General features: G+C 36.9%; 1 protein-coding gene across 4 annotated transcripts; it reads left to right on the plus strand.

Moving 5' to 3' along the window:
- Window positions 1-1,132: 1,132 nt before the first annotated feature.
- Window positions 1,133-12,403, plus strand: LOC135690828 (uncharacterized). 4 transcript variants are annotated; one of them, XM_089116164.1, is made up of 7 exons: window positions 1,133-1,424; window positions 3,293-3,543; window positions 4,845-5,485; window positions 6,047-6,267; window positions 6,915-7,017; window positions 9,347-9,804; window positions 10,550-12,403. In XM_089116164.1, exons 3-7 carry the CDS (start codon window positions 5,006-5,008, stop codon window positions 11,796-11,798), a joined length of 2,511 nt encoding a protein of 836 aa, XP_088972290.1. In that variant the 5' UTR covers window positions 1,133-1,424; window positions 3,293-3,543; window positions 4,845-5,005; the 3' UTR covers window positions 11,799-12,403. The 4 variants fall into 4 exon arrangements, with proteins under 4 accessions (XP_088972290.1, XP_088972291.1, XP_088972289.1 ...); XM_089116165.1 differs by having other exon boundaries at window positions 3,391-3,543; XM_089116163.1 differs by having other exon boundaries at window positions 1,133-3,543.
- Window positions 12,404-12,736: the final 333 nt, after the last annotated feature.

Raw genomic sequence — 12,736 nt, forward strand, 5'->3', positions numbered from 1 at the left:
AAATATTTTTTGCGGATAAACGTCAAGTTAAGATTCGTCGTGCCAAAAAATTTTCGGTCACCTAGTTCTTAGATCTAAAATAGGACATGCTAGCATCATGACCCGGAATCTCTGAATCAATATATTCAGATAAAAGAAAAATAAAGACTAAACATCGGTATCAAAGGTTTATTTTCTGAATGGCTAGAGCAGCAGGTTTATGCCGCATCACCTTCCATTTAAAATTTTGTTATATTCATCTGCCATCTTAGAAAAAATTGTCTGGACAAACTGCAATTTTTGAAAATGCAAGTAAAAATTGTTACAGGAATAACTCTAGCAGCCCGACACCCCATCCATTGAAATCAAAATTGGAGCTGTAACCACGATCCTAAGAGCAATTCAAACAGTTTCAACATTAAAATGGAGGGGCTATGGGTAATATTTTTCCCTTTTTTAATAAAGTGTGATGTTTATTTAAAAGAAACCAACCAGTTATCCGGGATTGTAGATATTTGTCTCGCCCTCGTGTCGATGTGGAGATGATCGCGCAAGAAAATGTCATGCAACGTGAACTGAATGCATTGCTAAACAGCCTTGTACATATTACAGAGGCCCCGCATTTACATTCAACCTTCATTTGTAACTGTATTTTAAGGGCGAATTGAGAAAGCAAAATATTGTGAAGCGAACTGAAACACCACCTTAACAGCCAGGAAGATTCTCCTAAGGAATTAGTTGAAGAGACAGTTGCGTATTCAACCAAGCACATTTATAATCTTGTTATCGTATTGATTGATGTTATCGTAAAAATATCGATTGATTTTCGATACTCTTTTCAAAAGCCGCTTCATTTTGTCAAATTAAATCCATTTTATTGTTTTTCTGCTGTAGCTAATGTGTTTGTACATAGAGAGAACAACTTAACGTGCCGCACATCTCACCAATTTAAAGTTGTCAGGAAGGGGCATATGATCCTTTGTTCCTAGGTAATTACTAGACCTACAAACAGAGTTGTCATGATCATTTAGCTTAATTGTGAATGTAGACAAATTCGATAATTCATCGTCCTAAGCAAGGTTACTCTTCGTCTTTTGTGTTACTGCATGACACTTGTCAATATTTGCCATCTCTGTGTCAAGCTGGCATTGTATTCTGCACCCACTAAGAGCAAAACAATCTGACACAGCCTGCTGTACACAGACGTTAGTTACTACAAGCAAGAAAATAAGCTTCAAATTCGTAAAACTTTAGGCATTCTACGCTTAGAGGTCGATTTGTTTACGATATTTGCTTGCTTGCTTAGAGCTGCCTTGGACAAGATTGGTGACGGCAGTGCTAAATTGATTTTAAGTACCTGCCTATATACATCTACAAATATCTCTTCTCTGGATGAGCAATACGATCGCTGGCTTTGCACAATCGATTGAACAGACTACTTCAAGGTAAAGTTACAAGCTTTGTTTTTCTACTGTTCTGATCAGTTATGAAATAGCCAATCTTCCCTTTAAGAGATTCTCTCATAAAGACATAACGAAATCATCAGAATAGCAATGATCATGTGACTCAATGCAAAGCCAATTTTTACCTGCAATTTGATTCATTTCCCTACGTCTGAACATTCTAAAACAACATCAATATGGGGGTTTTTCCTTTTACGGTTAATATCAGACTTTCATCACAATTTTCAGTCATTCTGTCGTTAACTTTACTTCAGAACTTGCATACTAAACATAATTATGTGCAGACGTGACTGAACATAAGACATGAGAATTTTCATTTCAACCAATAAAGAATTACAATCAACGAAAAAGTAAAACTAATGAAATCTAGTGGGTAAAATAATGTAAAGCTAATGGATGAAAGAACAAAAAATTATTTGAATTGGAGTGGAATGCCTATATTGAACAAAAACAAGTGATCAAATTGAATCTTTTATAAATAAACCAAATGGTTAGGAAGGGATCTAATAGTAGATCTAATTCATATACCCCACCCGACTGTGACAGTAATATATTTCCTTTATATCTTTTAGCAGCATAATACCTCGATGCTTGAAACTTTTCTATTTTCATTTATATGTTTTTCAATTGGAATTTCTCAAGTTTCAATTCTATTAAAGATTGCCTAAATAGCTCTTAGCGCCAATGGAGAAATGCTAAAAAGATCCTTTGCGACTTGTAAATATTCATCAACAATTTTTGAAAGTCCATATGATATTGGATGATATTTGGAAAAAAGTCTTGTTGCGTTACTTTTTCAGTTGACTTTACAGTTACTGGCAGCAAACTAATTAATAATAACTTGAGTATGGAGATGCCATTCAAAACTGATTTGGTGCCAGCGAAGGCAATCTGAAAGAAAAGCAACCTCATAGGAGAAGTCACATTAGATTTTCAAATATATTCATCAAGTATTATTTGACACCTAATGAAGGCTCGTTATCGAGATTGTAAGATGATGAACATGATTCTTTAAAGCGAAATGGTTGGAAGCCATCTATAACGAGCTGCAGATGAATTTGTGTTCAGGTATACCTAACCTAAGCTGCATTTTGTACATGAATATATCTAAAAGATTGCCCTTGAAATTTTCTTAATAACAGTAAGCACAAAAACGCGTTTTTATGTTTATCATAAGCGTTTATCTAAGCCAAACATTTAATATCACCTTGGCAACACGTTATGTTATGATCATGGCGAATGCAAAAATTCCTGACAGCTGTGCACGTTGTTTGTGTAAGCTTATAAAAGATTATGAAGGCTATGTAAATAAGCCATTGGAGTTGGGTTAGTGACAATTTTTCATAGAGAAAGGCAATTTTTACCGACTTTGAGGCTGAGGGAGGCCCGCCTTAGAAGTGGCTGATAGAATTTTTAGTGACTTGCCCCCTCTCGAAGTGCAATTTCCCTCCCCTGTTCTTACTTCATTTGACTCCCCGAGGCTCTCATACCTAGGGTAGCCCCTGGATACTGTATATGTTTAAAAGGGAACTATGACACTCCATTCTCTATTCTAAATTAATGCCTGTCTCAAATTAGATGCAACAGTGAGCGCTTAGCCATACAGTGATCTACATTGAAAAGACACATGAATCAATTCGGTTGCTGTTCTTTGGTAAAAATTACACCTACCGAGCTCTAGAAATTGCAGTTTGGATTAGCAGTTCATTTTCTATTATTGTGAAGGGAGTTGAAAAATTGAAGTGGAAAAGAAAATCATTGTAAGAAGTATAAAACCTGTTGTTTTGTGCACCCCATGAGTATGATGTTTTTTAAGTCAGCTTTGTAACCATGCCTTTGCGTCCTAATAGATAATCCTTAACATAAAGTCGAAGTGCGTGTGGCTAGCAAACAAAGCTAAAACTTGGTATGATGTGGGGAAATTTAAAAGATTTCTACTACGATACAGGTTTGAAAACGAAGGCAATTACTACGCAAATGATGTTCAATTTCTGGCTAAAGAAAGCCAATCAAAGTTTTGTCATGGCTGAATTCAAAGACTACTAGAAATTATTGGTCGCTAAACTAAAAATCCATAAGTAAAGATCACTCTGAAAATGTGGTAGGTCTTATTTTAGAAAAGGTCTTATTTTTAGTCTATTACACATAAAATTAAAATGAAAATTGATACGATTGTGTTACACCTTAGCCATGGTTGTACTTTTTGTATTTTGACAACTATCTTTTGGCATTATTCACATTTCTGTTTACTTATTTAACATTTTGTAATAACGATGAGTAGTATTTTCTTCAAGAATTAGAATAATATAGATAGCAATTTTCAATAGATATTTTTATAAGAATATTGTTTGAATATTCAGGCTAAAAATCATCCAGTTTTTAAGAATATCATATGCGTGTTACGCGATGTTCAAAGCAGAGAATCGGAGAACTGACATAATTCTTTTTATCTGAAGGAACTACTTAGGAATGAAGCACCAAAGTTGCAATCCAGCAATTGATTATCGACTTCAAAAAGCGTGGTTTTTATTCAAGAATGGGCGATGTTCCCCTAAAACCATATCAGTTTTGTAAAATTAGAATACTTTAAGAATTTATCCAGGCTCAAAATGAAATTTTCTTAAGAATTTTCAGTCTAGATAAATTTTTTAGTATGCATACAAAAGCCTCTCAGAAAAGTCAGTACCACTAAGTAACATAAATCGGGGTTTTTATAACAGCTTAGAGAGAGCAGAGAGGAGCTGTTACTGTTACTAAAAACAAAAAACAATGCAGTTCGGCCATGGTTTCAATTAAATTCTCCCGTCTTGTCGGTTTGATTTTAAAATGAAAGAGTAATTTGAAAAACTTGCTGATTGTGGGAATGTTAGTCTTTCCAGAGGAAAGAAAATTTGCGCTACCTTGGAAACATCCCATGCCAGTGGTGATAGGAAATTAAATTCATAAGTAACATAGTTCATAGGTGAAAGCTTTACTAAGTTGCCTTCACGACCAGCGAATTCAATGTGAATCACTCAATGTCTGTGAAGGAATGAATTCTAAAGATCTCTTTCAATATTGCAAAGTCTTTGTTGTCCTCTCTAAACAATGGAGCAAAGAAACTGATACTGTTTAGTCAAAGCACAAAAAACAAAGAGTCGGAGCTCAATAGCTTGCATACCAGTCGAGCCGTATCAATATCATTAAAATAACTAAAACTAACACAATTACGGGCTGGCAACACAGTAAGAGTGGACGTGGGATTTATACAAATCAGGCGTTGTGTCAGCCCACAGCAACTGCACACACAGTTTATCGTTCTGGTCAACAGTTAGTACATATATTACTGAAAACTAGTATGTTTATGGTTTTCAGCTTTAAATTTTTACTTCATTCCGTGACTCAGGTATGTTTCTTACATAGGAATGAAGCAACAAAGTTGCGATGGAGGATCAAAGGAACTACTTGCTAGAAGGAACTATTTACTACGAGCCTTGAACAGATTGTATACAAGATGCCTTAATTGAATGGACTAATTCATGCACTGAAACTATCCAACGATTTTCAAATTTTATTGCACCAAAATGAAACATCCGGCATCAATTATCGACTTCTTTGTCCATACGCCATACAATGTATATACTTTGAAACAAATTCCTTCAACAATTTCGATATTGCAACTGAAAGCAAAAATAGAGTTACGAGCTGGGATCCCTGTAGAGCACCAGCTGCTCAATCTAAGCGGTACTTGCCTTGATGATAACAGCTTGATCTCAGAAACTGGAATCAAGAAAGGCAGCGTTGTACGGCTACTTTTTGCCTCAAAGATTGTTGAAAAACTTTTCGAGATGACAAACATTGAAGATATCGTTGGCTTACTAAATGCAGGTGTGCAAGTCATCGACCTTTCTGAAGCAGCTAGTTTTAATGATCGGAATCGTGTGATTTCATGGAACAAAAATGCTATGCAGAGAGCATTTCTAGCTGTATGTGTGGCCTGTTTTAATGGCAGCTTAGATCTACTGGATAGTTTGCTGAAATATTGTGCATTAGACTTGAATCAGGTAAGAAAATCTTTTTCATTAGTTGTCATTCAGGTATAACAATTCTCAATAAGCCTCAAGTGCAAATTTTTGTTACAGGTATGTATAGCTTCTGTATACAAAGCACATATATGAACATAAACAAAGCACAAAGTTGTTCACCACTGTAAGCTGTCCGTGCAATGGGAAATATGCTGACAAAGTCTTTGTCTGCAAGGAAGACACCTGGGGAAAAGTTCTTTTCAGCTATCATGAGGCATCCGTTATTGGGATGTATCAAGGACTAATAGCTGGGTGATCATATTTTAATGAAATCTTCATGAATCATTTATTATCATGCAGTGTAATCATTCTTCATCAGGCTCTAGATATACCTCTTATAGACCAAAAATGCCAAGAAAATATGAAAGAATATTCAAATGTCTCGCAAATTTGTATTTTGTTTCTGATTAAAGAGGAAATAATCTTGTCCAAAATATGTTAAAGACATCATTAATTTTAAGACCTGAGCCTCAGTCATTCTGATGTCCGCAGCTGTTAATCTATCAAGGATATGACAATGATCTCTGGGCTTTTTTACAGGTGACTGCTTGGGGAAGGTCAGCCTTGCATTTTGCAGCAGCCAGGGGATCTATTGGATGTGTATGCCTGCTTTTAGACCGTGGAATCGATGCTTGTATACAGGATATGGATGAAAGAACAGCTCAGGACATTGCATCTGAGCTTGGCCATATTCACTGCAAACGTAGGATTTGGCTGTACAGATGGAACATTAAGCCTACGTTGAGGAAGGATAAGAAAAGGTGAGGTGTACGAACAGCGAACCCACTTGCGTATATCAATGAGGTTCTCTGTTTTTTCACTTGTGGTGGGTACAATATCACGAGCTGCCTCTAAACATAGTATTGATATATTTTCTTTCTATCACAAGTGATCATGAGTTAAATAGAAACGATTCTCATTCAATGGAATTAGGACTTCCAATCTTTATTTGATAGTTTATCTTATGGACGAGTTTATATTTCTAAACGAAGGGCTACATATCGTTAAAACAGTACTTTACAAAGAGGGCTAAAGCATTTGCTAGTCAACGCACCCTTCTTAACGCCCCCATCGAAAGAACAACTTTTAATGGTTATTTTTTCCAAGATAAAATACAGCGAGAAAAGATTTATCCATTCTCCACAGAAAATTAAGATACACTCCCCTTTTCATTTAGAGGCAACGAGAGAAAAATTTTCATTCACACATATTCATGAGAGTTCTAGCACATTTTGCATCAATAACTCAACTTGTTTTCCGACTTTTTCAAAGATCATTGCAGTAAAACTAAATGGGAAAATGGCCCTTAGCAAAATGTTTGGTGGCAGCATAGCGGATTAATATAGATACAAAGTTAATGGAATTTTAGCAATTACGTAACAATACCACAACACCCATGCCTTTTCAGGAGACAAGACCAAGATGAAGATGTCAGATTCCCTATCCTTGGAGCAAGAACACCGTTGACACCAAACGAGATTTCGTATGTGGAAGACAGTCGCGTTTATGAGGTAAGTGTTGACAGTAGATTTTGAATACATAGTAATGAAGCACATCAAACAGTAGAGACGAAGTACTGTTACTAAACATGATTGTTACTGGTCATTTGAATGAGCAGAACCTTTTGGGAGAACTCAAGGAAAACCCAGAAACTCGTTTAGAGGGATGAAGCATTTGCTAAAGTGCCAGGGCTACTCTGTGGTTAGGGTCGCTCAATACAGATTCGTTGTTTGAGCCCCTGATATGACCAAATTTTCACTCATCAGAGTGAGGAGAACAGCCAGCTCTCTGTATTTCCAGGCGTCGGAATCACGAGGTGTGGCCACATCAAGAGGAAAGACCAGGATACTGCTCAATAAGCATAGCTTCTCGATGTTCTAAAACTGCCCTTTGGATGCTGGGTAGCAAGTACAAATAAAAAGACTTCCTAACCTCTGCCCTCACTCTTTTTAGTCCGCCCTAATAAACAAATAATTTTGTCGATATGCCTGCTTAACCATTGCAATCTACAGCAATACACAGCGACCACAGAGCATATTACGTATTTGGGGAGGTATATGGTTAGGGGGCTGAACAAGCTAAAGGTTTAAAGCAGGGCGATTTTTATATGTGTTTAACTTAGTTTTTTTGGGTTTTGACTTTTGAGTACATGTTTGGAATTATTTTGGACTAAGCCCCCCTCAAGCTCCCATTTTTGAAGTCCCTGTCAAAGCAAGATAGGTTACAGGGATGATCCTATTTCTATAGAATAGATGATGCTTGTAAAAAACATATCAAGCGTAAACAATAAATACAATAGAGGAGATAAACGCTATTGAAATTTCTTATTATAAAAAAACCAGATTTGAATAGATGTACCATTGATAAACCACCGACTTCATTGTGGTATCGTATGAAAATTGTTTCACAGACAGTAAATAGTCAGATTTCCAACAGTTTCTCCCGTTTTGATGGAAGCAATCTAGAAATGTTGTTTTGCCAAGCATCCATTCCTGCTGATGATCAGTTACACTAGGTATGGTACGTTATTTTAAGCTATAATACTGCTTTGTGAAACGTTACTTTGATAAATATGGGCCTAAATAAACAAAGCTAGTATCTCCACTGAATTCCTTGTAAGTTCAGCGAAGTACGCATTTCATACACAACAAGAAAAGCCTCTTTAGAATCGACTTCCTTTCCGTGCCAGAGTGATGCCATTTAATTTTTATACTTTTGATCTTTTATCATTACATCAAATACACAATTCCCTGCGTTGTGAGATTGTTTCGTCATCCCAAAAATGCTTAAAACAAAACAAAAAACGGTTAGTGAGGTAGTTTGACCTTCCAGACTAGAGGAAGTTTGAGGGTCATCAAGAGTAAATTTCCCGACGAAGGCATTAGATAGAGTAAGATTTAGGTGTTTTTCACCTACCGACACGTTATTTTATCGATCAATAAAGGATTTCATGGACCAACTGAAGATTTGCCTACAAACTTTTGAAGAATTGAGTATGACAACAAACCCTACATCCCCTGCTAGCTACGCCCCTGGATACAGTAATTCCTCTTAAAATAGTTTTTTCTCTCAAAGCAATATTCCTTGCATAGAAGCCGCATGAAATTTTCATAAAATGCCCACGACCTATCAAACTGCTTGTGACACAAAGGGAAATCAGTTTTTTTTGCTAAAATATCTTTCCTTCTCTTTCTATATTACTCCACCGCGGTCACAGTCCCTACAGGATACAGTTACCAAAAAAATAGACTTGAGGGTGTTTAGCTAGGACGTGAACCTTAAAAATAAAAATATATCTTTAAGCGAGTTATGAATTGACGTTTGAGTGGCTGAAAATATGATTTCCCAACAAAGTCTGACAAAGTAGCAAAATTTCCGAATTATTCTATCCTAAAATCTGATACGGACGGAGGTAAGAAAGGCTAGACGGACGAAAAAATAGAATCTTGTAAATTTAGGAGATTATAGCTCCGTGTCCCCTAGCCATTGCGTCCATGGTGGAGAGTTGCCTTCCGCTTTCTCTTTCTCACTCTCTTTCTCGCCTTTTTCTTCTCTCCCTCCTTCACGCCCTCCCTCCGTCTCTCCCCCCTCCGTCTCTCCCTCCTTCCGTCTCTCCCTCCCTCCTTCTCGCCCTCCCTCCCTTTCTAGCCCGCACTCTATTTATTCATCGCTTTTTTCTTCCCATTTCTTCTCTGAATTCCTTCCTCTATCTCTTTTTCCTTCTAAACGTGTTTACAAAATACCTTGACGACAACACGGACCCTAAACTATCATAAAAATGAGCTACAATTCTCTGCTTTTTGTTCTCCTCAGTTGAAACGCTCCACTTCTATATTACAGGACACAAGAGAACTTCCCAGGGTTCTTTCAAGGAAGTCAGTGAATACTTTTGCAAGAGCATCTATTACAAGCTTGGAGTCCATTCCCCAAAACACAGCCCCTGCATCATCTATTGTTGAAACCACAAGAGAGCAATCGCCTCAACTTGAGCTGCATCACATGGAAAGCTCCAATTCAATAGATTCGATTGCCAACGATGAAAACCAGACTAAGGAGGAGACTGACTGGGAGAATAAAGATGAGCTCCACCTTCTGAAACGGCTGGCTGAGAAGTATGGCTACACTATCGTTGACAACAGAAAAGGAAGCAGGCTAGGACAAAACCAGAAAACAGACAGTGTCGATAGTGCTGTCAGAGCTCAAAAGTCTAAATCTATGCTTGAAAGAGATGACAAAATACAGCAGCAAGTTAATCATAGCACTGACCATAGTGAAAGAAAAGAGGGTGAAACGAATAGGTAACGAGAATATGCATCATCGGCTTCTTAAAGGGTATCACAAGCATGGGGTTTGACTTTCTCCTTAAATAGGCCCCCAAGCTGGATTACCCCAGGTTTTCAAACAAACCCACTGCCCAGTAAACAGCCCTCCATTCTAAATTTTAAAATATGCTACATTACATAGCACAGAAACCACATTTTACATTCGTTCTTACTTATTCTGTTACATCATAGTCAATTGCTTTTTCAATTGACTTTGGTTGCATTGACTTCTATCCATAATTGCTTTTCTCTGACTGTTAATTTCCCAAAATCATATGAAGCTTAACTACCAAACTACGTCACAAGCCCAGACCCCTTAATGATTTTCGCGCTTCGGTAATTATTTCAAAATTGACAGCTGAGAAATTAGAACGTTTTCTTGATGCCTTAAAGATGAGATACATAAGCGAAGTAAAATTTATTGCTTTAACTTTATGGGTGAGCCTTTCATCTAAACAGGGAGAACAAACTCCTGTATCAATTTGTAAGAACCAAAACTTGACGAATAACTTAATTTGAAGTTGGAACTGCATTTTGAAAGGCATTAAATCCGTTTCTAAAGAAAAATTGCAATCTTTTCAAGTAAAGACATTCAAAGCTCGTTCTTTTCTACCTTTACCTCTCTCCTATTTTTCTTCGTCTTTATTCATTTTCAATTGATTATGATATCTTAATAACTAAATAGTGGAAACATTATTTTCATGACGTTCTTGTCTTCCAGAGTAAACAAACGTGCCAGCTTCATCAGGAAAATTTCGTTACTTGAGAAAAAGAAAGAAGGAAATAATGGCCTTCCTGTGGCAGCTTTAAATGAAACTGAGGTTGATAAAAATGAATCTGAAATGCACAAGAGCGAGCTTGAGAAACAGAGGGTAGGTGGTACAAGAGAGGAAGCTGTGCTTTCTTTTTCTTCAAAATCGAGTTTTAAAACACAAGAAATTAATAAAGACAAACCCAGAATATCTGAAACTGGTAAGATAAAAGCAGAAAGTGAGACAAAAAAACCACCATTTGAAAAAACAGGAAAAGAGGAACGGCATAGTAACGAAAACAGCGAGACACGAATAGGTCGAGTTGAACTAAACACGGGTAATGACGAAGCAAAACGAGATTCCAAATCGACGTTTGAGCGATGGTTGGAGCGAAAGTCTGCACAAAAACGAGAATCTTCTGCAAAAGAAAGCAGCCAAGGAAATGAAAGCGAAAAGCGACGGGACATGTGCGACCAGGCATTTAAGAAATGGCTGCAATTGAAAAAAGTAAGATACCGGAGCGCTTCTGTGTCGCCTAGGCCGAGTTTTCAAGAAAGCAGGCGGGAAATCAAACGGCCAAAAAGTGGCCTAAGTTTCGAAACGTGGATGAAAGGAAAAGGAAAAGTACAGCCTAGATCATCGAGTATGACTGAAACAACAACACATTTGCCTGTGAAAAGAGCATACAGCTCAGGAATAACTTACTCTGAATGGATCGATTCAAAACGAAGCCAGTTTAAACAGAGCTTGGGAAATGCGGAGGAGGAAAATAGCAACGCCGCGGCATCTCCGAACAGAGTAAGATTAAACGGTATAACATTTGAGAACTGGGTTGAAGCGAAAACTGAGCAATTTCAAATTGAACGTGTAGAAAAGGACACTGAAAAAATGCGGTTAGAATATGAGAAAGAAATGGAGTATGAAAGAAAACTGAAAAATTCGAATGTTAAGACTTTCGAGGACTGGTTGTTCGAAAAGGAGTTCGAAGATCGTATCCGGAAAACTAAGGAAAAGAAAGCAAAGAGAAAGAGTCGTAAAAATAAGACAAAATATGAAGAAGATTCCAATTTAGTATATAATATGTGGTTAATGAACAAACATTTAAGTGAAATGGAAAAAGAAGAAGAAAATTTAATTGCTCTACGTGAAGAATGGAAGCGAAAAAAGAAAATGCAGCTGAAAATTGGAACAGAAATGGAAAAAGCTGAAGCAATATAATAAATCCCTGTGACTAGTGGTTGGAGGGTAAAGATGGCTGGGGTTGTGGGGGTAGTCCCCCAACTCAACTGCTGCTGTAAGGGCTATGTGATTGTTTCTTCCAAAAAGTGGTAGATTAGTTCATTAAATAGCGAGAACGGCAAATGTATATCGACTTGTCCATATTTGGCTACTCTTATATTTCCCCAGTATACAAAAATGAAAAACTTAAGATATAATGTAAATAAACCTAACTTACGACGCAATGGGGTGAAGCGATACAAAGATTTAACTCACTGAGTCATTTATTAATTGGAAGTGAACTTCAGGATGGCCCAGAAAAGCAACAATTTTTAGAGTGCGAAATGCTGTATGAGAAGAAAAATGTGACTTTGTTTGTAGCTACAATATACATACACAATATTTGTAAACAAAGCAAGATATTAGCGATAAACATGGCATCTTTTTGCCATCATCTAGAGTTCCTGTATCTGAGAAATCTAAAGAGAAAAAATGTGTCTAAAAATGGTTTTGCTTTCCATGCCATCATGAGGTTTGTAGCTTTTCAGAATTGTGAATGTATATATTTTGTAGATATATCATTTAATGTAATTTTGTACATGCGACTTTTTTAGTCCTTGCTTTGTGCTTTCATAGTTTGTGATGGAAAGAAACTATATCGGGTAGCATTTTGTGCTTCAATGGTTTATTATCTTGGTTCAAGAGAATTTCAGTATATCATCTTACCAACGTCTGGCTTACCACGAATCTCTAATTAGATCTCTGAACAACTTTACTTCCAATTGCTAAAGGGTTCTTGAATATCTTTGGTAAGGGATGATCGACTACATCAGAGTGATTGCTGATTGGAAGCTTTACGGCAGACAATGCTTAGGATAATAGGTACAGCGAGAGTAATGACTGGCCATATTAGTCTAATGACTTTAATGATAGACACG

This window comes from Rhopilema esculentum, chromosome 4, assembly GCF_057945365.1.
Source record: "Rhopilema esculentum isolate cy_ngs chromosome 4, ASM5794536v1, whole genome shotgun sequence".
In the NCBI taxonomy this organism is placed as follows: Eukaryota; Metazoa; Cnidaria; class Scyphozoa; order Rhizostomeae; family Rhizostomatidae; genus Rhopilema; species Rhopilema esculentum.